General features: G+C 49.0%; 1 protein-coding gene across 4 annotated transcripts in view; it reads left to right on the top strand.

Moving 5' to 3' along the window:
• Nucleotides 1–25,951, top strand: part of CIB4 (calcium and integrin binding family member 4) — a 100,567-nt gene extending 74,616 nt beyond the window's left edge. For 2 of the 4 annotated variants that reach the window (XM_040496265.1, XM_040496261.1), the window contains 3 exons: nucleotides 13,054–13,195; nucleotides 23,182–23,291; nucleotides 23,432–23,926. In XM_040496265.1, the coding sequence (XP_040352199.1) occupies nucleotides 13,054–13,195; nucleotides 23,182–23,291; nucleotides 23,432–23,599 (420 nt within the window). In that variant the 3' untranslated portion in view covers nucleotides 23,600–23,926. Of the gene's footprint in view, nucleotides 1–13,053; nucleotides 13,196–23,181; nucleotides 23,292–23,431; nucleotides 23,927–24,154; nucleotides 24,244–24,975; nucleotides 25,715–25,756 lie in introns of those variants that run through there. The other 2 variants (XM_040496264.1, XM_040496263.1) reach the window with 2 other exon arrangements.
• Nucleotides 25,952–27,184: the final 1,233 nt, after the last annotated feature.

Here is a 27,184-nt window from a genome sequence, read left to right as displayed (position 1 = left end):
AAGCGAGAGGGAGGCAAAGGAAGTTTGTGAGGTATTCGTGCAAAGCAAATGTTTGCCAGCTGGGCATCGGCCCCGGGGTGAGGCTGGAGGCTGCCTGTGCTGCCCACCGCTTCCCCATTTGGCCCCCATCCCCACCCACATCTTTGTTGGCTGGGCATGCTGTGTCCTGGAGGGGACACGGTGGGGGGGGGGGGGCCGCATCTGATGTCGTGCCTCTGTCATTGATAAGCACTGTGACTTTGACAGGGTCACTTAGTGTAGTCTAAGGATCCGCACCATAAAAGCCACCTGGGCAGCTTGGTAAGATACAGATTCTTGGGTCCTGCTGTGGCAGGAGCTGATTCACAAAGCCTCTGATGGGGTGATGAGTGCAAGTTCTGGTGACAGGTACCTGTGGGTTCAGACGCAAAGCCAGTGGGTGTGTTAAGCATCTTGGTGAGTCTCTAGCCAGCCCCCCTCGCACCCATCTTCTCCTCAGACTGCTCTCCCCTGAGTCCCCTGGAGATGTCGCACGGAGGTGAGGCCTCTGGCCACAGTCAGCAGTGCCCCTGAGGAAATGTTGGGCCACGGGCATCCCCTGGAGCCAGAACTAACGTTTCCACCCCCCATCGGCAGGCAGGGTGAGCTCCGGGCAACATGTAGGCCCAGGTGACATCTTTGCTTGGGAGCTCAAAGTGTTTAAGGGCGCCTGGGTGGCCTAGGCGGTTAAGTGTCCGACTCTCGGTTTCAGCTCAGGTCATGATCTCGCGATGGTGTGATGGAGCCGCACATCAGGCTCCATGCTGGGCGTGGAGCCTGCTTAAGATTCTCTCTCTCTCTCTCTCTCTCTCTCTGTCTCTCTGTCTCTCTCCCTCTGCCCCTCTCCCCAGCTCTCTATCTCAAAAAAATTTTCTCAGCTCTGCCAGGGCCTAGGGGTGCTGGCGATCCTGGTGCAGGGGATGGTGAAGTTGGGGGGCTTACTAATTGAAGCTAACGCTTATTGAGGTCCCGCCAGGAGCAGTTGTTTTGCAAACATGAGCCCATTCGGTCCCTATAAAACCCCATGAGCAAAATTACGATTCTGCCCATTTTACATACGGGAGGCTGAGGGGGCCCATGGTCTGCCCAAGGTCACGCAGCTGGTTTTGTTGTGGTTCTTGTTACCCAGGGATGTGATGTATTGTTTGGCTTCTAGAGTTGATCTCGAGCTGTTAAAAAGGAGGTGGCGGGATGTACGGATGTGAATAGACATTCATCTATAAAATGGCTAAGTCCGTCTTTCCTGTAATAGGTGTTGGTAAACCAGTGAGGGACAACTGGTCTTTTTGGCTCCCCCCCCCCCTTTTTTTTTCCTTTCTTGCTTGGGCAAGTTGCACTTGAGATTGTATAAACCTCAGAAGCTGCAAGATACCAAAATCTTACAGATGTCAAACAAAATTATTCTACTGGCTTTTTAGAGTCAGCCTGACTCCGGAGCCTGTGCTCCTTCCGTTCCCCACCTTGAGTGCCCCACAGCACGATGCCAGGCCCCTGGGCCACCCCCAAAACAATGCAGTTCCCCGAACTCCTCTGGGGTGGCAGGTAGCTCTTGTGGAAGGTTCCTCGGGGCCGTGGCAGGTACCTGTGGGCCTGAAATCTGGGGAGAGATGGGGCTGGTGGGCCTGAGCCAGGTTTAAGCCACGTGGATCCACGGATGTTTAATAATATTGAACATTTTTTTACTGCCTTTCTCCCCTGTTTGTTCCTCCAGTGATCTGCCTCCAGCTGCCGGCAGGACACATCCTCAGCCTGTCCCTGCCAACCCATCTGTCACTAGGAGACAGCTCCCATACGGGCCTCTCTGTTTTTAGACTTCAGGAAGGTTGAACATCTAAAATGCAGAGACTGTCCCTTTTTTATAAACAAAGTCCTGGCCAACTTAAGAGTGCATTCACCTAAGCACATCGCCCATCCCTCACGCTCTCTGTCCCCGACTCCCCTTAAATGGAAATGTCAGGCTTCTCTCCACCTGGTGAAGATCATACAGACCAGTGTGGGCCTTTGAGAGGCTGGAGGGTCCAGGTTAAGCCCCACGGTTGCTCTCTCCTACAGAACATTTTTATCCATCCGGCTGAAACCTGGCCCGGCTGGAAGGGGAGGGAGGGGCTTCAGGCCATGGGGAGAAGGAAGGGGACCCTGCTGCCTGGCCTGGTTTCCTCATCCCCGCCCCAGAGTCCCACCATATCTTGCTCCCTGCCTGATGTGGCCTTGGCTCCTGTCCTTTCTCTGTCTCCTGGCTGGTTTCTCTTTCCGGGCCCTTTGTCTATCCTACCTTGTAGCAACACTACTCTGTCCAGGCTCTTGTCATTTTACTTGTACTTGATTCAGATACTTCTGTCCCCTGCCCCCGCTGTTTCTGAACGGACTTATTTGAGTGCCTGGGTTGAGTCCCATAAAGGACAGAGGTGGCATCTCCATCACTTGGGGGGTCCCAGAATCTGCTCAGTGCCCACTGTGCAGTGACTCACCTTATGCATTTGCTCCAAGGACTTGAAGTTCAGGTCATGAGCTTTGTGCCTTTGTGTCCTAGCTGAGAAGCCATATCCTCAAGCTCTACTGGTTTGTTCTCTGATCGACTGCCAACTATCAGGGGCCTGGGACTCAGGGTAATGCCTCAAACCCCACCTGCTTTGTGTGTGCAGAAGTATGAATTTGAGATATTGTCTTGGAAAAAAAATTAATTAAATACCCAATGGAGTCAAGAGCAGCGGTGCAGACAAAGCATTGAATTAGGAGTGTGAATTCTTCTTCCCTGGGCTTTCCTCTCTTTGTAAAACAGAGTGGTGATGTGTATCCTGCCATCTGCCTGCGAGATAGGCACAGCCCAGATCAGTGACTTGCACACAGTAGGTACTCACCCGTGCTGGGTTTGAGAGCTGACTGAACAACTTCAACTCAACACTGCCACCTGCTGGCAGAGTTACTCTCGTGCTGAAGGGTGACCCGGTTCAGACCCAGATCCAGGAATTCCTCGGGGGCAATGGGATGGAAGGAAGAGAAGCCGTCTGTGAAGGGACATCCAACTTGTCCATTCTCAGTCCAGCCCAGAAGCTCTATCCACCCGTGGTTTCCAAGCACTGCCTCTGGTGACAAGCTCCTTCATGTCCTCAGCGGCCACCTTCCTGGGGCAAGTAGCCCAGGAGCATGGGGTTAGAATGGGCTCCACCTGAGAGACCTGGAATCTCTGACTCCCTTTTCCTCCAGTGACCAACTCCGACTCTTGGGTGAAGGGCCTTTTTATCCCATTTACATGGATATTTAAGTCCTTTATTTTCTGATATAAACATCAAATGCTGTTAATTTCCTTGTACACAGTGCTTGTACCAAATACCACAGGTATTGATATATTGTGTCTTCATTTTCATTTAGATCAAATCATTTTCTGAATTCCCTTGTGCTTTCTTTGACTTTGGGGGTTTTCAAGATATCTTTCTGTTACTGATTTCTAATTTCATTTTGTTGCGGTCAGAGATCATATTCTGTATGATTTAAATCTCTTAAAATTTATTGAGACTTCCTTTATAACCTAAAATGTGATTTATCTTGGTAAATGTGCCAAGTGCACTTGAGAAAAATGTGTATTGTACTGTGTAAGGTGGAGTGCTCTGTAAAATGTTGAGTAACACAAGTTGGTTGATAGCCTTTTATATCCTTAATGATTTTTTGGTCTATTGTTCTACCAACTATTGACAGAAGGATATTGAAATCTCTAGCTATATATATGGCTATGTCTCTTTGGAAAGGATTTAAATATTTTTTTGGTGTTTATTTATTTATTTATCTATTTGTATGAAATTTATTCTCAAATTGGTTTCCATACAATACCCAGTGCTCATCCCAACAGGTGCCCTCCTCAGTGCCCATCACCCACTTTCCCCTCTACTCCACCCCCCATCAACCCTCAGTTTGTTCTCTGTATTTAAGAGTCTCTTATGGTTTGGCTCCCTCCCTCTCTAACTTTTTTTTTTCCTTCCCCTCCCCCATGGTCTTTGTTAAGTTTCTCAGGATCCACGTAAGAGTGAAAGCATATGGTATCTGTCTTTCTCTGTATGGTGTTTATTTATTTTTGAGACAGAGAGACAGAGCATGAGCAGGGGAGGGGGGCAGAGAGAGAGGGAGACACAGAATCTGAAGCAGCTCCAGGCTCCGAGCTGTCAGCACAGAGCCCAACACGGGGCTTAAACTCATGAACCGTGAGATCATGACCTGAGCTGAAGTCGGACCGACTGAGCCACCCAGGAGCCCTGAAAAGGGTTTAAAATGAGAAAAAGTTCTTTTATATTTACTCACATATTTATCATTTCTGGTGTTCTTCATTCCTTTGTGTAGATCCAAGTTTCCTTCTGCTGTTTTCCTTCTTCCTGAAGGACTTCCTTTAATCTTTTTGTAGCTCTGGTCTGCGGATGAATTCTCTCTGCTTTTGTTTGTCTAGGAAGAACAAGTCTTTTGCCTTTAAGTTGGGAGGATATTTTTGTTGGGTATAGAATAATAGGATGAGAGCCTTTTTTTCTTTCTTTCTCTCAGAGTTAAAGCTATTGCTCCCTATATTTTGGATTGCCTAGTTTCCTTTTTATCTTTGTTCCCCTATATGTATGTCTTCCACCCTAATGATAAATTCAAATTGGTGGGACGTGGCTAACTAATGACAAACTTTATTTACATTTTACCAGTTTTCTCATTTATGTCCTTTATCTGTTCCAGTAGCCACTCCAGGCTCCCACACTGCCTTCAGTCTCCCCTCATCTGTGACAGATTCTCAGTCTTGTCTTTCATGATTTTTTGGAGAGCGCCAGCCAGGTGTTTTAGTAGGACCTCCCTCAGCTTGGGTCCGTCACCTGTGTTCTCTTGATTAGACAGGGGTTATGGATTTGTGCAATGAATACCACAGAGGTGAAGTGCCCTTCTCATCACAGCGTATCAGGGAAGACATAATATCAACATGACCTATTACTGGTAATGTTAACCTTGAACACGTAATCAAGGTGTTGTTTCTAGGTTTCTCCACTGTAAAGTTACTTAGTAGATGGAGCTAGAAAATACACGTATGTATATTAACTCATATACACCACACACTACTATTTCTGGTTATGTATATATATACCGATACCCATGAATTCATACTGATTTCTCTGACCAACCCAGCACCACATCCAGACTTCCCCTCTTGCTTATTTGTAACTTCTTTTGACAGTGAGAAACTTGGGTCCTACTATCTGTTATTTATTTACCTGTTTGCTCAACCCCAGTATCCATGTCGTTTCAGAATGGTTAACCCTCCCCCCGTGTGAAAAAAATTTGCTAGCTAGAGCACAGTGTTGGTTTGTGGGTTTGTTATTATTTTTTTTTTTTTTACTTATGTACTCAGTCAAACCACCATTTCCCGAAGTCATTTGGTCAGCCTCTCCCTCCCAATTCCTTTTGGTGAGGTTTTGTCATACACTTGTAATACAGTTACTTTCACTTATCGTGGTCTCCATGTCATTCTAGGTTTACTAGCATCCCGGGTCTTTAAAACTTTTTAAATTTTTTGTTCACATCCTATAAACTTCACCCATTGTGGGGTATGGTTCTATGGGTTTAAACAAATGCATAGGGGTGTGGACCTGCCCCTGCAGTACCACCATACAGAACAATTCCATCACCTGAAAAATTTCCTTGTGAGGCCCCTTTGTAGTTAACTCCGTTCCCTCCCCCAACTACTGACAACCACTCATCTGTTTTTCATCCCTACAGTTTTGCATTTTCCCGGATGTCATACAAATGGACTTACACGATGCATAGTCTTTTGGATCCGACTTCTTTTACTTAGCAAAACACATCTAAGAATTGTCTACGTTGTTGCACAAATCAACATGCAACAGAGTTGACTACCAGAATCGACATGCAGGAATTGACTAGTTAGCTCCTATCTATTGCTAAGAAGTAGTCTCATGTATGGATAATCTAGACTTTGTTTATCCAGTCACCTGTTGAAGTACCTATCACTTGCTGTGGCTTACCTTTTTGCCCTTTTAATGATGTCTTTTGAATAACATAAATTCTTGATTTTAATATACTCCAATTCATGGATTTTTCCCCCTCATGATTAATGCTTTTTGTATATTGGTAAAGAATTTTTGCCTCAAGGTTATGAAAACGTTCTCCTGCTTTTGTCTCCAAGTTTTACTATTGGTTTTCCGCATTAGATCTATGATCAATCTGGAATTGACTTTTGCATATGGTGTGAGGTAGAAATCAACCCAGCGCCAATTATTGAATAGACTCTCCTTTCTTCCACTCTGTAGCCATGTGATCTTTGTGATAAATCAATAGCCCAATATGTGTGGGTCTGTTTCCACAATTTTTATTATGGCCATTGGTCTGTCTCTCCTTGTACCAGTACCACACTGTATTGATTACTAAAGCTGTAGCAAGATCTTGATTCATATAAGTGCTTCAACCTTCTTCCTCTTCTTCAGAAATGTTTTGGCTGTTATTCATCTTTTGCATTTCCACATAAAGTTTAGAATCAGCTTGTCAATTTCTACAAAAACCCCAGCTGGAAGATTTTAACTAGCATTGCATTAACTCTGCAGATCAATTTGGGAAGAATCAATATCTTAGTAATATTGAGTCTGCCACTCCATAAATATGGTTTATCTGAGGGAATCTAAAAAAAAATTTTTTTTAATGTTTATTCACTTTTGAAAGACAGAGAGAGACAAGAGCGCATGCAAGAGTGGGGTGGAGAGAGAGGGGGACACAGAATCCGAAGCAGGCCCCAGGCTCTGAGCCATCAGCACAGAACCCAACGCGCGGCTTGAACTTGTGAACCGTGAGATCATGACCTGAGCCAAAGTCGGGCGCCCAACCGACTGAGCTACCCAGATGCCCCTAAGGGAAGTTTTTAAAGGCACTAAAATACAAAAGATTTGTTACACCCTTCTCCTGGGACTTGGTGTTTGCTCACCCAATCTTGCACAGATATGAGGAGTCTGTGTCAGTAACCTCAGGCCTCCACACAAGACCCAGAAGGGACTGGCATCTTCTGTACCCCTCCCAGCAGACACCTCCCTCTACTCCCTTCCTTGACACATGCTTTACATCTGTTTAAAATCTAAAAACTACACACGTTCATCGGGTACTTTTAACAAGTATTGATAGCAGGCAAAATGAACAAAAATGAAGCCTTATTCAAAACCAACAGACACCAAAAATTAAGAAAGTTTAATTAGCCATGAGAAGTTCTACATGAAATACTACTATTTGATCTTTTTTTCCCCCTAAAAAACAAGCTCTTGAAAATAAAACTTCATCAGTGACGTCACTGTTGAGTCACTAGCGTATTTTTGTGTGAATTTTTTCCAGCAACGGTAAAAAGCTCCTTTTGACTGTGTGCTACTTGGAGAAATGGTGAGGAGATATTTTTAAACTAAGTCCAAATATTTTCCTTCTGATTTTCATCTTCAAATCAAATCTCTTGTTCAATAACTTTGAGAAGATCTTTTAAAAATTTTTAGTTTTTTTGGCAAGGACTGCAATCTTTTTATTGTCAACAAACTGTAGTTTCTGTTTCCAAAAAAAAAAAAAAAAAAATCCCCAGCATTTGGGGCTTATTTTCATCTTTTTTAGTTTTGTCACGCATCGATGGAGATCGCACTACTGAGTTACCTGTATAAATTTCTATGCTGACATGTTTATATTCCCTTGTTCAGAAGGCCTTCGCACTGGGGTACGTGTTATTCTTGAAACGAAGGCATTGCTTTGTCAAATGTCATCTTCTTCCTCCTTGGGAGTATTGGCGGCTTCTAAATGAGTGTGAAATTTAATACAGACTGCAACTCTCTAGATAGATCCCAAGATTCATTGGTTCAGATTTCAGACTTTTAAAGTAATAGCAACACAAATCTGAAACACAGTAAACTGGAACTATGATCACTCAAGAGGCTTGCTCCACTCCCGCCTCTTCCCAGCTGTTCTGTCTGCTGGTGGCTGGGCTGGACCCAAGGACGCCGGTTGAACTGGCGCTCAGCTCAGGGTGGAGAGCAGGGAGAGGTATGGGCCTCTCCTGGACCCTCAGAAACCATCCCTGCAGCACTAAGAGCATCCCTTTGCATAGAGCTGCAGGCGTGCTGAGGACATGTCGCCACAGGGGAAGTCTGTGCCCTGGGATCATCCCTGGGAAGGGATGAGGCAGGGAACCTGGGAGAGGGGGAAGCTGCCATTGCTGAAACAGAGACAGGCCAGGGACACCCTCCTGGCAGGTGCCCGCCGGGTCTCACAGAGGACGTACCAGCCACCCGTTGGCCTCAGGGCCCAGAAACAGCTCTGGTGACGCCTGGCCCTGTGTGTCATCTGCCCTGCCATCCTCTCTGGAACAGCATCCCCCACCCCTCACTCTGGCACCTCCACCACGCCCCAGCCTACCAGCTCCCTGTTAACTTCACCTCCTGTCAGCTCCACTGTGTTTTCTCTCACTGTCCTGTTCCAGGGCTGCTAACGGACGGCCACCATGGCCCCTCCTGGCTAGCCGGCAAGACGTGGAGCTCTCACAGGCAGGTGCCATGACTTTGACTTCAGGCTAGCCTCCATTTGGCATTCTGTGTCAAAAATGTGTGTGTGTGTGTGTGTGTGTGTGTGTATGTGTGTGTGTTATATTAAAGTAAGACTTTTAAGAGGTTCTAGTTGCAAGGATTTTTATGTTTTAAAGGTCACATGTTCTGCCTCGTCGCTACCTTTTCTTTTATGTTTATTTGCCACAGGGGCCCGTAGTGGAAACAGTGCTGGACTCAGAATTGTGTCCTAGGCTGAGTGACCTTGGGTAAGTCACTCCTTCAACTCTGGGGACTCTTTTCCACGTCCATGATTTGTGAGGGGATTAGACTAGACCAGAGATCACTAGCTATTTTTAATCATGCCTCCCCAGCACTTAAAAAATGGGGTTGCACACCCATAATATGTGTGTATCCCAACCCTATGCCTTTACTATGACACCAGTATGTTACAACAGAAACATGCAAAACAAAAAATTTAAAAGATTTAAAAGCTAAGGGCGCCTGGATGGCTCAGTCAGTCGGGCGTCCAACTTGGGCTCAGGTCATGATCTCGCGGTCTGTGAATTCAAGCCCTGCGTCGGGCTCTGTGCCGACAGCTCAGAGACTGGAGGCTGCTTCGGATTCTGTGTCTCCCTCTCTCTCTGCCCCTCCCCCGCTCATGCTCTGTCTCTCTCTCTCTCTCTCTCTCTCTCTCTCTCTCAAAAATAAACATAAAAAAATTTAAAAATTTAAAAGCTAATTATTTTATCAACGAAATAAACATAAAATATCTTAAAAACAAATGCCCCTTTCATTTGTACAACAAAATTTCCTCCTCTCATAATTGTATTGTTTGCTTATAATTAATAATCATGGGGTGAGGGCAAGCAACGTGGTTGGATAAGCTTCATTATTCTTTACAATCTTGCTTTAACACTTGGAGATGGAATCATTTGGGGGTCTGGTTCTAGTTGAGTTTATTTTTAGTGGCTGTCACAGCTGATCCAAAGAGAAGAAATGTATCATTGGCCGCCTGTATTAAATTATGGCACTCATTTTCAATCCCATCCACCAATTAAAGGCCTTTTATTGAAATTAAGCTAGTAGATGTCCATCTTCCCTTATGCCAGTCAGTGGCTCTTAGAAGCTAATTGGAAAACATTGCATTTTTATATTTTTAACAAATGGACCCGAAATCCACTGACACTTTCCATTTGGATGGTTTTCAAACAGATTAGAAAAGTCTGTTTCTAATATGTTCGAGTACACAGATAGAAGCATTATTTTAGGTGACTCCGCGTGTTTTCAACAACAAAAATCTGATGTTCAAAACATTCTCTCCAAAGCAGGAGTTTTTTTGGAAAAGCAAGGACTTTTCTCACTCACTGTTAAAATGAGTCACCTCTACCTTGAAGATTCAGAAGAATTTGAGCTCATTTTTCGGTGGATATCTGCCAACAATCCCTTGTCATCATAAAACGTTCAGCGAATTTGGAATGTTTGCCTTTTTGTACAAGAAACACATATAATTCCTCTTAAAGTTTGATGGCTATTTTAAGTGTTCTGCCAGGAGATGGCCAGCAAACCTCTATGTGGTTCAGAAGATTTTCAAAGCCACTTCCCTTCTGATCACAAATCACTGTGTATGTTTTGCTGTGTTTTAAACTCTTTTTAAAAAAACGAACCACACCGATGCATCCTGTAGCACTTTGTGTACTCCCAGACTTAACCTCTTGACTGTGGTAGCCTGCAGGAAGTTTTGCAGGGCATTGGTTTTGCATGTGGCCATCCCTGAACCCTTACCCAGAATCCTTTTCATCACGGAGCAGCCACTCCATCAGTGACTGCGCTCAGACGGTTTTTCCCATCACTGGTGTTTTCATTAAAGAAGTAATGTACTGTTCAGTCAATATCGCCTCTTTCCGTTAGTGGCTCACAGAAATGTAGTTCTTTATGTATTTCATTACTGAAACCGAATCTAGGAAAACCATGTTAGAAACATCTGTACTTTCCTTCAACTACTTAGCAAACTTCCCACAGTGTGAAATTTGTTCTAATGCTTATTTCGCTACATCTTCAGCAATATTTTCCCCACATCTTCCGAAAGTCTTTGCAGTCAACGCATTGCGTTCTATGTCCTATTCTGGCTACCTCCCTCCTTCCCCCACTACCACACCGTCTCCTTCCCAATCTTCTTTATAAGACAAGGTGTAAGGTGTGTGTGTGTGTGTGTGTGTGTGTGTGTGTGTGTGTAACAGTCACGTGACGTGGATCTAAGAGGGAGTAGATTGGCTTCCTGGCAACCATCTCTGCTCCCCCATCACTCCCAGAAAAGCCAAGTCCTGAAGGTGGGCCCCCAGGGAAGGGAAGATTGGTATCTCACTCCCTGGCTGGATATATGTTTAGGCTCAATGCTTGCTGGTCTGCCTTGCCCCTGTCTGAGCACAGGAAATGAGAATTGAAGCCGGGACTTCAGTTATGTCTGACTCGATTCTCACCGTTTCAACTACCAAATAACGAGGAACTTGTATTTTAAGTAGCAGAGGTTCTGCTCTGACATTTTCTGGTTTGATCACCACACTTGCATTATAAGAATTATCTTGGATTGTCATTTCTTTGCAGGAATCTTGTTAAGCCACCATTTGCAAGAGTTAATTGAGTTAAAATTTGGCAAAGTAATTTGTGAAGCCACTTAGCTACATACACGTGACCTGGAACACATCACAGTGGAGAGCCCTTATCGGCATCCATCTGAGGCCATCGCAATAAGCTTTTCAGGGAGTGGGGGTGTTGAAGTGAAAGGGTGAAGGAAGCAGACACTGCAGGAGTTTGTTTGGAGGTTCTAGCAAGGTAGCCGGGATTCTCCGGATTCTCCGGGCCCCTGGTCGCTCCTGGGACATACGTATGTATATACACGTGAGACTAACCCTGTCACCTAGGGACCTTATTCACAACGCATTTTCCTAGATACGGTAGTTTGCTAAAGCTGCCGTGACAAAGTACCACAACTGTGTGGCTCGAACAATAGAAGTTTATTGCCTCCCAGTTCTAGAGGCTAGAAGGCTGAGATCAAAGTGTCTGCAGCGTGTGTTTTTTCAGAGGACTGTGAGGAAAAATCTGTCCCATGCCTTTCTCCTGACTTCTGGTGGCGTGCTGGCAATGTCCGGCATTCCTTGACTTGTAGATGCGTCACCCCAATATCTGCCTTCCTCTGCACATGGTGGTCTCCTCGAGTGTGTGTCTCTGTGTCCAAATTTCCCCTTTTACTGAGGACACAAGTCATATTGGATTAGGGGCCCACCCTAGTTCATAATGCCCTCATCTTAACTAATTATATCTATAAGACCCTGTTTCCAAGTGAGGTGACTTTCTGAGATACTGGGGGTTAAGACTTCAACATACGAATTTAGGGGAAGACACAATCCATCCATAATGCTGGGCTACATCCCAGGCTTTCTAAAACGGGATATCTGAGGGTGGGAGCTCACAATTCATGTTCTTAACAAGGACTTTAGATACCTCGCTTGCTCACAAAAGCTTGAGAGCTCCATGGCCACCTGAGGTGACATAGAACGTTCTCCCTCTCATCTCAAACACATAGGAATACCAAATAAAACTAAACCATAGATTTTTTTTTTTTACATTCATTCATTTTTGAAAGGCAGAGAGAGACAGAGCGAATGGGGGAGGGGCAGAGAGAGAGGGAGACCCAGAAACAGAAGCAGGCTCCAGGCTCCGGGCTGTCAGCACAGAGCCCGATGCGGGGCTCGAACTCACAAACCGTGAGATCATGACCTGAGCCAAAGTCAGATGCTTCACCGACTGAGCCACCCAGGGGCCCCTAAACCATAGATTTCAACATGTAGCTCAGTTCAAAAGAAATGAAAAAGAAATTTTCATGTGTTGTAAATGGGGAAATCAAAACCAGATGGGTACGCATTGGCTGTTGCTGGAAAAACCCTAAGGAGAGTTCAACAAGCATACAGGCTGGGGCTGGGGCTCAACTGTCCTTGAGGGAGGTAATAGGCCCATTGGGTGCTTGAGGCAGAGGAACTAATCCATTTGCATGCAGCTTGGAGCCTTGAAGAGGTATCTTGTCAGTGACTAGAACAATCAACCAGAGATTTGTTTCAACTAATTAAAAATTGGGCACAGTTAGCCGTTCAGATCTACTACGTGAACTCACAGAAAGAATCAAATAGCTTTCTTGGCTGAGGTGCATCTAAGGAAAAAGAATCTGGGTCGGTTGAGGGGAGGGATCGGGGTCCTTTTAGAACACTACAGCAAAGTTGGGATCTGATAAGACCTGGCAGCAGGCAAGGAGAGTTTAGAACAGCCAGGACCGGGCCACTGAGCAACTGGGGGAAAGGAGCCCAGGTAAGTGGAAATGAATTAGGCAAACAGAAAGTGGAGGATGGTGCCCAAGAGGAATTTGCTGTGCTTGTGATAGATATGTGAGGGCCAGGGAGGCATGAACCTGATCCCGACAGACCTCCTCACTCCTCTTCCTCCTTCCCTGCAGGTCAACCCTTTTAGAGACCGAATCTGCAAAGTGTTCTCCCACGATGATGTGTTCTCCTTTGAGGATGTCCTGGGTATGGCATCTGTTTTCAGTGAGCAGGCTTGCCCCAGCCTGAAGATCGAGTATGCCTTTCGCATCTACGGTGGGTGACTAAGTGGTGGGGGGGGGGGGGGGAAGCACCATAGAGTATACATCAATCTGGAACCCATCAACCTCAATTCATTGGTGGGATGATGTTCACTGGGATTCACTTGGGCGTTTATGGGTATTATCATCTTTCCTGAGTACTATAACATGGTTGTGAATTACTACTTCAATGGATAGATGGATGCCCTACCCTCCATGCCATCAGAGTCAAACGGAGTCATTGGTGTTGATATTTCATGGTAGCAGTGTGGACAGGCCAGAGAAAGAGAGAGAGAGAGATTGAGGACTACATATGGGTATGAAGGAGCTAATGCTTGTTTGGCAGAAATTAAGAGATTTGAACACCAGAACTCGCTCAGCCACTGAATTGGCTGGGAAGTATTGGGCAAATCGCTTCACCTTTCTAGGCCTCAGTTTCATCGGCTTTAAAACGAGGTGTTTGAGAAAGATCATCTCTGAGGTCCTATGACATTTTTTTGGTCTCTGGTTTTGTCTGGGGTAGCCATAAAGCACTGCCAGAGTTCTGCTTGTCAGCAGACTTATGTGCCCTTAGCACAACTGAGATGGCTGGAATTCTCAAGAGAAGTTAAAAGGAAAGAAACAAAGAAATCTGAGAAGTCTTCAAACAGACCATGTGCAAGGCTTTAAGCTCATTGTGGCAACTCCTTGGTCCCAAAGGACTTGAACATTCAGGCTGGTGCAGTTTGGCATTTCCCCTGTCTCTCTTTCCTGCCAGGTCCTCCTTGTCTCCACACAGTGGACACCGTCTTATTCTTGCTTTGCCCAAGTGGACTTGGATAAAATGGGGTGGAGGAGGAGTTTTAAGCCTGATGGACCTGTGAGGGCTCAGGTTTCTCACCTATAAAAAGTACTCAGTGATATTTTTGTATCTCCTATGTCCTCAGGCTTAGTATCCAATAAACTCCAATGAAGTCACAGATTCTCCTGTTGAGAATAGCTGAGTAAGTCCTACCATACTGTCACTTCCACAGATAGCATCTATAAACTCAAAAACTACATATAAAAATCAACTACCTGATGGCACTAGAAAGTTACCAGAGGCAGAGAGTTGACACTTGGAAGGAGGAAATGGTACTGGATGGTCCTCTCCCTCACTCTTTTCAAACTTCTTTAGCCTAAAGGTGGGCTTCAGTGAGGGGCATCATGCAGGACTGATAGAAACCCTAAATTTTTTTCTGACTTGAAGAATCAGAAAGTTTGGGGCACTTTTCCCCTGGAAAGTGCAAATAGGGAGAGTTCATGAATGAAAGCGAGAGAAAGGACCTCTAAACCACATATGCAAGGCAAACTCAAAGCAGCTCAGGTAAGGATAACAGAACTGAGATTTTAGCAGCCACTGCATTTAACAAGGTCCCTGGGTGATGGGGTTTGCAGTTTAAGTCCAGTCAATTTCCTGATAGAATAAAAAAAAAAAAAAAATCAACACTCTTTGGAAGAATATAACAGAATCCATAGTTTTTACAATAAATCATTCATAATGTCTAAAATATAATCCACAATTATTCAACATACAAAAATTTTAGAAAACCAGAAATGTCCAAGGTATAATACAAAATTATTCAATATACAATTATAAAATAAATAAAAATTGATATTTTCTCAAGAATGGAGCCGGACTCTGGCATGACCCAGATGTTGGAATTAGCTGATAAGTGTCTTAAAACAGCTACTAAACCTTGGCCAGTGATATAAAAGAAATTCATAATGAAAGAAATAGTAGGGATACTCAACAGAGAAATAGAAACTATAAGAAAGAATCAAACAGAAAATATAAAAGTGAAAAATAAAATATATATCTAAAATAAAAATTCATGGGGCACCTGTGTGCCTCAGTCAGCTGAGCATCTGACTTCGGCTCAGGTCCTGATCTCACAGTTCATGGGTCTGAGCTCCACGTCAGGCTCTGTGCCGACAGCTCAGAGCCTGGAGCCTGCTTTGGATTCTATGTCTCCCTCTCTCTCTCTCTGCTCCTCCCCTGTTTGCACTCTGTCTCTGTCTCTCTCTCTCTCTCCAAAACAAAAGCATTGAAAATTTTTTAAATAAAAAATAAAATTAAAAATTCACTGAATGGACTTAATAGGAAAACTGAGATGACAGAAGGAAGAGTCAGAAACCTGAAGATAGTTCAATGGAAATAATCTAATCTGAAGAATAGAAGAAAAATACATTGAGAGAAAAAGGAAGCAGAGCTTCAGAAACATGAAGGACAATAGGAAGATCTAATATATATTCAATTGGAATCTCGGAAGGAAAGAATTAATGGGAAAGAAAAGATATCCGAAGAAGTAATGGCCCCACATGTCCTAAGTTTGACACAAGGCATGCATTTACAGTGAACTTCAAGCAGGGTTAAGTGCAAATGAAATCACATACCCAGATTTGGTTGGCTCAGTGGCTCCCACCTGTTCACCAGTCTTCCTCCTTCCTTACCCCAAGTACTTCTGGGGCTCCGCGGGGAAGTCTAGCCCACTAGTTGCTGCCCCCTCTGTGTCAGGACTTGTGCCGCATGGCACTTGCTGTGCTGTCCCTAGCCTCTTCCGCCTCCTGTCCATACTCTCCTGGATGGACAGCTCTACCCAATGCAGAGCACTGGCCCAGGCTGAGTACTCTCATATTAGCCAAGAGTCTTTGGGTTGCAAGTATCAGGGACTTACCTGTGTGAAAGGCAGCTGATGAGGGACAGCAGTATATTGGAGCCAGTATATCCACAAACCTCGTGGATTTAGGTGACACATTTATAATCTCACAGTTTCTGTGGGCTAGGAGTCTGGCGCAGCTTCTCCGTGTCCTCTCTTAGGATTCTGCAAGGCTTCAATCAAGGCTCTGTCTGGGCTGCATTTGACTGGGGAGGAATTCACTTACAAGCCTACCCTGGTTGTTGGCAAATGCATTTCCTCATGTCTATGGAACTTAGAGCCCTGGTTTCCACTGGCTATGGGCTGGAGGCTGCCCTCAGTTTCCAGAGGCTGACCCGTGCTCCTCGCCCCATGGGCATCCCCTGACACGGCCACTTCCTTCTTCAAAGACAGCTAGAGAGAGAGAGCCTCTGGAGCCAGTGTGCTGGTAAGGTAGAGTCTTATACAATATTGTAATCACGGAAGGAATATCCCATCACTGTTGCCAAATTCTGTTGGTTAGTTATAAGCCACCAAAGGGGTGTGAGGGTTATATATGCACAAACACCAAGAGGTGCAGGTCATGGGGGGGGGGAGGGGGGCACTAGAACTTGTCCATCAGGAACAGCATGGAGCCCATGGTAGAACTGAAGCAGCCTCCCGAGGATGCAGCTGGCAAGTGGTCAGGAAGTGAGGCAGCTACTTTCTTCTTTTCTCTCTGTGGTTCCCTGGTCTCTCAACTCTGCTTCTCCCTGTGCAATTTCTCTTTCTGCAGACTTTTATGCTTCTGTGCCTATGGGCCAAAGATGAACACTGGTCCCCCATTTTCTCAGGAGATACTGATGGCTCAGCCAAACCAATGGTCTTGCTGCCCCCAGGTTGGGTAAACAGCTTTGTCCAATCAACCACAGCCAAAACGATGCAGAGTCACATAAATAAACCTAGCTCTAGAGCCCTGTTGCTGGGGGTGGGGACACTTCTCAGAGATGGCAAAGTGTAGGCAGAGCAGATGTTCCCAAAGATGTCTGCCTCAGCTGTCTTTCCATGGTTTCCAGAGCTAAACAAACAAAAACACCCAAGCCTTCAGGGAGCTACAAGAACAGCAGGTTCTCTTTAAGCTTCAAGGCACAGGAGCTAAACTGTGTTCAGCTCAGAAGTAGGGAGGACGTCCTCACTCCCAGGAGGTCAGACTGAGTGCCTCAGGTCAGATCAGGGGTCAGATACCACCTGTCCCCCACACTGTCCTTGTATCTTCTTCCAGCCCCTCTCTCCAGGCCCCCTTAAGGGTTTTCCTTCCTCCTTGAGCTCAAGTACAAAAACAAAAAAGCGCAAAGCCTTCATGCAAATCAGCTGTGCAAATAGATGCCTGGGGACTCATAAACTCCAAGGCTTCATCAGATATACCCAGACAAATCTGAATTCTCTCTGGGCTCAGAAGATCTGTCGCCTTACAGAGCTGTCAGCAGGATTAGGGATGGGACAAGTGAATCTCGGAGCCCGGTGCTTGGCTCGAGGTAGCGGCTCAGTACATTGAGGTGGTAATGGCAGCACTGAAGGCAGAAGGGGAGGAATAAAAAGGAAGAGGAGACAAAAAAGGAGAAGGTGGTGGTGGTGATGCCGTGGTGACCCTTGGTAGCCGAAGTCCAGAGACCTAACTTGATGCTCTGACTGATGCCTTGGTACTCCACTTGTGGTCCATGCACCAGCAACATCAAAATCTCCAGGAAGCCTGTTAGGGACGCAGCATCTCCAGCCCCTCTGTGCACCTGCTGGAGCCGGGTCCACATTTTAACAAGACCCCCAGCTGGTCCCTCCACATCTTAAAATCTAGGCAACACTCCTCTAACTCATTGCTTCTTCAACGTGGCTGCACACTGCACACTATCTGGCGTGTTAAGACCCACGGCTGCTGGGGCCCCAGCTGCGGAGATCTGATGTAAGGGTGTTGGGTCTGCCCTGGTGGGTGGGCAGGCTTTTGTAAAGCTCCCTGGGTGATTCTAAAGTGCAGTGGAGTTTCAGACCCACTATACCAGGTAGGCCTGCATTCAGTTATATGTAAGAGTGTCCATGTTAAAAAAAAAAAAAAAAAAAAAAAGCCTGGGGCTCCTGGGTGGCGCAGTCGGTTAGGCGTCCGACTTCAGCCAGGTCACGATCTCGCGGTCCGTGAGTCCGAGCCCCGCGTCAGGCTCTGGGCTGATGGCTCGGAGCCTGGAGCCTGTTTCCGATTCTGTGTCTCCCTCTCTCTCTGCCCCTCCCCCGTTCATGCTCTGTCTCTCTCTGTCCCAAAAATAAATAAACGTTGAAAAAAAAAAAAGCCTGGAATTAGGGTGTCCAGAGCCAGGGGGAAGTAACCAAGGGTCTGGCTCCTTCAAGCCCCTCAATATGCCATCTTTAGTATGGGACTGTCGTCCTTATCATCACAAGATGGTTTCTGTGCCTACAGACTGTGTCTTCATTCCCGACAGGAAGCTAAAGGGATGGGAGAAGGGATAAGAATCAAGTGTACATTCAAGGGCACAGATTAAGTTGACTCTTCTTTAACGAGTGTCCTTGGACGCCCCACCCGGCAGCTTCATACTGTGTTGTCCAGAATGATGTCACACGGCCACATATAGCTGCAAGGGAGACCGGAAAGTTGAGTATTTTAAGCTGAACGCGGTGTCACCCTGAACGAGAATTGTGCTGCTGAGAGTCGGAAGGAAGGAGTGAATGACCATCGGTCAAGAATCCAGCACCGGGGATGCACCTGCTGGGCTCCACTTTCCGCTTTGAGGGACATTCCTGACCTCTAACAGATCCACCCCCGGCCCTCTCTGGAGGGACTTTTTAACCTGCCAGAGACCAACACCCCAGCGCTGCCTTCCTGTTCCATCAGCACAGCTTCCATCGGATGTGAATGACCCTCAGGCAGGTGCCGGAGTGCCAGCGGGAGATCTCCCACACCGCCCCAAGATCTGACACGGTGCCAAGGGCCGGGAGAGGCCAGGGAGGCAGGCTCAGTTCTCCTGGGAAATAATGGTGAAAGCGTGCCCTTCCTCACTCAACCACATGGGCTAATTTCTGTAAAAGTACTTTGTAAATTGCAAGGAGTAGCATGACAGGTTGAGATGACGATGGCAAGAGGGCTCTGGGGGGACCTGAAGGCGGGGCCCCCGCTCTCCAAGCCGTCTAACCTTCCCGTTGTCGGGAAAAAGCAAGAATTAAAGGTGGGCCCTCCCCCTCTTCTCAGAGCGGCCCAAAGCTGCAGGTCTGAGGCTGCCGAGTCTGCATGGGCTGGCCAGCAGCCCAGAGCTCTCAGCCCCCACCCCTTTCCCAGGCTGCTGTGCCCTTGCACCCCCAAAGGAGGGGAACTGTCCAGGACTACATTCTACTCTAGCAAATTATTCTGTTTTCAGATGGCCTGGGACCAAAGCCATGTCACTTTGCTGCAGTCTCTGCATATGGGACCTGGGCCAGCAGGACGCCCGGGGACACTGCGGGGTCTCTGGGAGAGGCTGCGGAGCTTCTTACCAGCAGTGCAATGTCACTGCGGCTGCCCACTCCCTCTGGTCCGGGTGCTGGTCCCTCCACCCCTCCACCTGCTCCCAGCCATCACCCACGATGGGTGACAGCACAGCAGCACAGGGAGAGCCTGGATGAACGTCTCAGGCCTTAGCCTCCAGTTCCTGGGGCTGATAAACAGTTGGCCAGGGGAGAGCCACCTGCTTCAGAAGAGAGGTGGTGAGCTGTACTTTCCATATCCATATCCCGTCCAAAGAAGACAGACAGAAGTCTGGGCTCTAACCCTGAAGGAGCCTGGGACATCGGCAACCTCGCCCCTCCATTCTAGGCCCCGGATAGCTCTAGCTTTCATTCTTCAAAGTGAGATGTTACACAGTTTCCGGGGTTTGCGTTTTTAGTGTTTAACAATCATCAAGTGGCATAGAACTGAGCCTCTGCTCTATCTAATACGCGCCTTCTGTCCTGGGCGTCTTCTGTGGTCCAAGCCCCATGCGAGATGGCTTCCCTGTAGTTGCATTTTTAATCTTCACAGCCACCGTATGGAAGTACGGCTATTTTCTGTGTTATGGATGAGGAAACTGAGGCCCAGATGATGCATTAGTTAGGATTAAATTTGGTTGCAGATGACAGGGAACCCCAGGTGGTTTACTCAAGGCAGCTTCCCAGATCTCTGGCAGCTGCCTGTTATTTCTGATGCAGGAATTCCAATGCGGTGGAAGATCCTCCCAGCCATGGTCCAGGACGGCTCCCCGGGGTTCTGCAATGTCGGGGTGCAGCAAAGTGACTGCCGCGATGTCGGGGACATGGTGTCCCTTTATCCTCCCTTCCTAGCGTCGCCTCACTGTCACAAAGGGCTATGCTTTCTCTTTAAAGACTTCCTGGAAGTTGCTCGTGTCTCGTTGGCCAGAACTCTTAACATGCGGGGCCACAACTAGCAGCAAGGGAGGCTGGGAAATGTTGTGTTCATTTTAGATGGTCATATACCCAGCTACAAAATGGGCACTTGAATACCATGAAAGCAGTTATGAGTGGTTAAGACCACAGACGGCCCGCAGAGTTGTACCGCCTGGGTTTAATATTGTCTCCATCGTTCATCAACGTGTGACCTTGGGTAGTTCATGCATTCACTTACTCAAGGAATATTCGGCGAGCCTTTACTCTGTTCCAGGCACTGTTCCCGGAGCTGAGGACACAGTGGCGACCAAAAAGACAAAACCTTCTGCCCTCCGGGAATTTACATCCTAGTGGAGAGAAATGAAGCTAATAGGCGAAATATACAATGCGTTAGGCAGTGTTCTGTGCTGGGAGAAAAATAAAGCAGGGAAAGGGACAGGAAGCGTAATTTTAGGCAGGTTCTGGTGAGAAGTGGCATCTCAATGAAGACCCAAAGGATCGCTGGGTGAGTGTTCCAGGAGGGGAAGCACAGTGCAAAGGCCCTGGGGCAGGATCGTGCCTGTCTGATGGGGAAAGGCAAGGAGGCAGAGTGAGGGCAGGGTAAACCTTGGGGAGCACGGTCAGGACCCGGGCTTTCTTCTGGCTAGAGATGGGAGGCTGTGAGAAGGGGTGCTGAGGGAGGAATGTGGTACAAGGACCACAGGCTGCTGAGTGGAGAAGAGACTGAGGGGGGCAGACGGAGAGGAAGCACACTGGTTAGGGTGCCACCAGGGTAATCCTGGAGAGAGGTGATGATGGCTGGGCCACGGTGGAGGCAGTGCAGTGGGGAGGTCATCAGGCTGGGTCCACTGTCTCTCCAGGGGGGATCTGGGAGGGTTTATTGACACCTTAGCTGTGGGGAGCGAGGAAAAGACATGGTCCAGGACGGCTCCAAGCTCATTGGCCAAGTGACCGGAAGAGTGGAGTTGCCCAATTGCCAGGAAACACACAGCTGAGAGCAGCAGGTTTGGGGACAGGGAAGAGGGAGGCACATCAACAGTTTGGGTTGGGATCAGTTGAATCTGAGGGACATATCCTACCTCCAAGTGGGGAGGACAGGAGGGGCTGTGGATGGATACATGTGCCTGGAGTGCAGGAGAAGCCCAGGCTGGAGATAGATATTTAAGGCAAGAGGCTGAAATGAGATTAAGGAAGTAAGTATGGTTATTTAATCTCAGCGTGCCTCACTTTCTTCATCCGTGTTCTGAGGATTAAATGCAGTAAATAGAAAGCACTTAGATCATTGCCTGGCACATCTGCGTTTGTCGCGGTGGCCGCTGTATCTGCCTAAGTTTACTGCACTTACACATGGCTGACAAGTGGTTCAGGGACTGTGCTGGGGTTCCCCTCATTCGGCATTCAAGGCTCTATGCAGTTCAGCCCACCTTCCACACTTAACCTCTGGCTCTCTCTCCCAGACCTCCAAGCCTCTGCTCCCCTCACCCCAGACTGATCACTCCGGTGCTATTCCTTCTCTACCACTGTCCCTAGTGACCCTGGCACCTCCTCTAGTGGCCATTTCTGTAGGTCCTTCTCTGCTGCCTCTTCCTCCAAGAAGTCTTCCTCATTCACACCCCCAGCCCCAGTCAGACATGAACTTGGCCACCTGGAAACCCTTGGAACCCTTGGGATGCCTGTTCCTCTCTCCCTGGAGCCAAGCCACTCAGGTGCCCAACTGTCTCCCCTGCACCCCAGGACTAGAAGCCCCAGGAACCAGTCTGGTATATCTGTGTGCCAGAGCTCGGGGATGGGCACCCAGCAGGCACCCACCGTGTCCGCCCACTACACCTGAGTGAGGCCGTGGTGAGAAGCACGTACCGCCACGGGAAGACAAGGCAGTCCTCGGCCACTGGTGCCGAGGACAGCAGTCCAGGAGGGCAAGTCCTATGTGAGAAGCTGCTGGAGCTTGAGGAGGGAGCCATCCTGGGCCTGAGGTGTCAGGGAGACTTCACAGGGAGGCCAGGGAGAGCAAGCTCGGGCTGAGTCAGAGCATCCCAGGGCTTGGAGGAGAAGGGGGGCCCTCTCTCCAGGGGGGTGCCTTCTGGAAAGGCCGGAGGCAGGAATGCTCTGGGCCTGTAGAGAAGACCTGCACTGACAGGACCAACGACACCCTTCCAAGGGGTCTCTGTAGGAAACCGGGTTAAACGCACCTTGGCGGTCCAGTGTTCGGGGAGCTGGTGTAATGCCCCCGTTCCGCTGTCGTTGTTGACATACAATGTTATATTAGTTTCGTATGAATGACCTCTATTTTTGAACTCAAAAAGGAGGACCCAAGGTCTGACAAGGCTCAGGGTGCCCCCTGGAGTGGAAACCGGGCATTATCCTCGGCGCAGGTGGGGCAGGCGCTCGGGTCACGCTGCGCAGGGGCAGGGGCCGGGACCTGTGCTCGAGTCCAGGCGTCCTCCTGCTCCTCCGCGTCCCCGGCCCCCAGCCACCAAGCCACTTACTGCCTTGTGAGTTGTGAGCTGGAGCTCTCCGCAGCACGGTGGCTGAGGCCGGCTCGGGGCCCAGCCCGGCTGGGTCCCCGTCCCTGCCTTGCACGTACTGGCAGGGGAGGCCAACATCTGACGCCTCTGTGCTCGTGTCCTTTCGGTAGTGAGACCAAGAACAGGTCGTACTGTGTAGATCCAGTGGCCGAGAACCGGTGAAGCTCTCAGGATACGTCTGAGCGGGTAGCGTGCGCTCACCGAACGCTCAGTGCTGTCGCTATTTTTAGCGTGTTATTTAGCGCTGCTTTCCCTTCAGCCGGCCCTGCTGCCGTGGCGCCCTCCCCTCTCGCCCGCCCAAGTGTCACCAGGGGCCAGGCTCTGGGCCCGCCTGGGACAGCGGGGCTCTGGGTGGCCACGGCTCCCTGGACTCCTGGGAGGCCGAGCAAGGCCCCCTCCTCTCACGCTCTGCCTCCACCCTGCAGATTTTAACGAGAACGGCTTCATTGACGACGAGGACCTACGGAAGGTTGTCCTCCGACTGCTCAACAGCGACGACGTGTCGGAGGACCTGCTGACCGACGTCACGAACCATGTGTGTGCCCGGGGGCCACACGGGCTGGGTTGGGCCAGGCTATCACCCAAAGTCCCTGGGTGGCAGGCGGGGTGAGGTGTCCTGAGGGACGGGCACACGGATGTAGGCAACTACCCCCTAAGTGTTTGTCTTTCCTCCAGAATCTTAATTCCCTTCCGGGGTCCCCAAGAGCAGGTGCCCGAGCCACCCACACTGCAGTCACCGCAGGCAGGTGGCCCAACGGAGGCTTAGCATCAGATGGACACATCACAACGTCCCCTGGCCCACATTATCCCAGCACAACACAATGCCCGGATGTCCTACAGTGACAGCCCCCAGTGTGACAGGCCGTGAAAACAGCCTTGTGAATCTGTTTGTCCTAAGACCATGAGAACCTTCAAGTGCTTTTGGTCTAGGTCGAAACCAGAAGCAAAGATAAAACCAGGAGGGGTCATCACTGCCTCCTCGACCTGACTGGGCCCCTTGCCCTACAGAGCCCCTGCCTGTGTCTGGGTGACAGGTGGGGGTGGGGGAAGCCACCCTGTTCGCCTCCCTGACCATTTCCACTGCCACGTTTGTGTTAGAGGCACCAAGGGGACTCTTCCACAATGAGACGAGCCCATGAAGTCCCAGGCTTCAGCGCACATAAGCTTGAATTTTCATGCCCTTGTCTGGGGTGGGAAGTAACAAGGGTGGGAGGTGGGGAGAACACCTGTCTCGCAGGGGGTCCCGGGACTCGGATATGTGCCGGGCCCTTAGCAGAGAACCTGGCCTGTGGCCGCACTTGGTGAGAGGCACCCCTCCCCCCTCTGCCTGTATCTCCACGTCACTTTCTCACCCTGGGCCCCTCTCTGCTCTCTGGCTCCTCCTGTACCCCTGGCCAGGTCCTGAGTGAGTCGGATCTGGACAATGACAACATGCTGTCTTTCTCAGAGTTTGAGCACGCGATGGCCAAGTCTCCAGACTTCATGAAGTAAGGTGTTCCAAAGTGGGAGGTGGCGGTACCCAGCGTGGGGTGGGGGCAGGAAGGGCCAATGGGGAGCCTCCATCTTCCCAAGGGGGTCATGAGTGTCCAGGATACTTGGCCAATTCTTTCAGAATTGGCAAAAGCGGGGCTTCTGAGAAGTTAGGTGCCCTAAATTTCTAACCTTCAGAGAGAGGGAGTGGGGTTTTAACCAGCAAAGGCAAGGCTGCATTCACGGCTTTGCGAATGACGTGGGTGGTCCGGACGTGGGTGCTGCCCATGTATAGCTGGCCTGGCCCACCGGTGTCTTCTCCCCAAGCCCAGGGGGCTCCGGGACTGCCTGGTGGTGGTGGCCTTTGCCACTGCCCATCCTGCTCCCTTGTCCCAACAACTCCCGCGGTCACCAGGAGCTGGGGATTTGCATGGGGGTGTGAAGGTGCTGGTTGCGGAGCTCAGAGAAAGCGCGAGTATTTCCAAACCTTGTTTCAGGCAAAGGGGCCTTAACGCTCTTATATCTTGGTTCAAACACCCTTAAGATGATTGGCCAATTCCATACTGCCCAGGCCGCGTTTAACAGTCTTGTTCGGATCCTTCTGGTATCGGGAAAGATCCCATGCCCCTGGGAGGCAGCCCCTTCGTGATCGAACAGCCCTGTTGGAGTGCGCTCCTTGTGTTGAGTTGGCATCAGTTTGCATGTGTCTGCTGCTCCCCCCGGGCCCTAATCTGCCCTTGGTCTCACAGTCTAGGTGATTTTGATAGCAAAGAATGCCCACTCAAGATGGTTTGACAAAGCAATTAGAAAGGACAAAGACAGCTACACCTCAGAACACCCAGCCAGGAATCAGCATGTTTTCTCTCTTCTCTGTGCCTCGAGTCTCTGCCTCTCACCTCAGCTCCCCTGCACTTTGCTCTACATGTGAATCGGCGATCTCTGCTTTGTCTGACACGAGGCCGAACGTGGCCTCCCCGCAGCAGTCAGGTTTATATCTCCTGGGTTCTGAATGGCCCTCGGCCACTCCTAAGTAGTATCTCTCGGCTCTGACTCCAGATTCCCAGAGAGAGAATCCAATTGGCCCGATGACTCTGGTCAGGTGTCCACCCCTCTTCCCACCACCTGGCTTGGGGACAGGGCTCTCCATTCTGTCATGGCTGCTATGGGGCTGAGGCTTGGGCAGACCCTCTGAAAGAGGGTCCCCACCTGGACCCACCCCAACTAAGGGTAATTCCTCTTCTTCCATAACAGCCCAGCACATTAGTGAGGCCAGAATCCTCTCTTCCTTGACTTTTTCTTTGAATCTCTCCCGTTTCTTTCCATTAGTTTTGGCACTGTGAGGTTCTGACGCCCTTTGCTTTCTGGTGATGCTAAAAGGAGCATAAAGAGGCCTTTGGGTTGGCTTGTGACAGCTGCAAGCTGGCCATGTCTCAGACAGAGGGACATGAGACCAGGGCCATTACGAACCCAGAAATTGGAGGGTACTTTAGATTTGCAGCTCAAGGTGGCTCATGGGATGCTTTCCTTCAGCTCCTTTCGGATTCACTTCTGGGGATTTTGATGTGGCTACAAAGACCCGATCTGGCAGCCTCAAGGGGGAACCACTGGAACTTGGAATTCAACCCCCTCCAGGCACTGGGGGACTTTGATCAGAAGTACGATTCTGTCCCTGTCCCTCCCTCACTTCTAGGCTATTGTTTATTCAATAAAGCAGAGGAAAAAGCCTTTCCCTTGCCCTATCGGTTCCTCTTTTGACTACGGGATCGTGTAGAAGTGCTTTTTGTTAATAACCCCTCATTCCGGCGCTTAAGCTTGCCAATGACCGTGAAAACTGGATGACCAGTCTTCTGGGGAACAGGGTTCAAATCCCAACACATGTCACAGCAGGGACCAGGCCAAACGGACTGAAGTTCACCAACAAAATCTACATCCTCCCCTCCCTTCACTGGAGCCACCTCCCAGCATCCTCCGGGGCCAACGTACAGAGACGTGTATATAGCGGTCACTCCAGTCGGCCTCTGGCTTCCCGGTCCTTGTCAAGGGAGAAGACATCTTGGCCCCATTTGGCACCCCCAGGCCCCGGGATGCGACAGCGTGTGACCAACAACTGGGATTTATTTGTTTTGTATTCAGCCACATCCTGGAATGGATTTGGCCACCACAGGGACCCTTTGGGGCCCAGCTGGTCTTGGGTCACAGGAGCAGGCCCTTATAAGGCCTCTGAGAGCCGACAGATGCTCTGACAGGCACGTGGTTTTTCCTGTTTACATCATCCTCTGGGGAGGTGTCTAAACACTGGCTCCCAGGGGAAGGGCTGTTTCGCCCTCACCTGAACCTACAGTGGTGTCTTTGCCTTTCGGTCCTGACTCACCCACTCAAGAGGTAATAGATTTCCCATTGATCGATGAAGTCCCTTGATCAAATCTAAGAGGCACCGGAATGTTGGAGAACTCTTGTCCTGCGGATACACACCTGGCCTGAGGTCCCCATCCCAGATCTTGTCTATCGAGGGGCTGTCACCCACATCCCGTCCCCTGCCCCGGCAGGTCTCCCAGGAAGTGGGGAGCAGCAGCTGGACGAGCGCACACTCCAAACCCCTAACCTCACGCACGTGACCTGGGAACCCGTTCCCCCGGTTTCCTTGAAGAGTGGCTTAGTCCGCATCACTCCTTCGTGTCCTATTCTAGAAGCAGCCCCGGGGGTAGAGGCCAAGTCAACCTGTCCATTCCAGTCTGGAAAGAATGCAGAAAGTGGTTGCTTTACACAGATCATCCTCCCAGGCACACAGGGTCCTTCAGCACTGTGTCATCCCTACTCCCCAGTCTCCACATGGGCCACAAGCAAGTTATGTAGTGGAAAAACTAGGGCTTGGGTCAAAAAAAAAACCGGGGCCACTTCTAAGCTGTGTGAGCTTGGGCAACTTTCTCAGCCTCTCTGAACCTCAGTGTCTTTATCAGT

This window comes from Herpailurus yagouaroundi, unplaced genomic scaffold (assembly GCF_014898765.1).
Source record: "Herpailurus yagouaroundi ecotype Mexico unplaced genomic scaffold, PumYag 188, whole genome shotgun sequence".
NCBI lineage: Eukaryota > Metazoa > Chordata > Mammalia > Carnivora > Felidae > Herpailurus > Herpailurus yagouaroundi.
The sequence above is the reverse complement of the archived record's forward strand: the minus strand, read 5'-3'. Positions and strand labels throughout refer to the sequence as shown.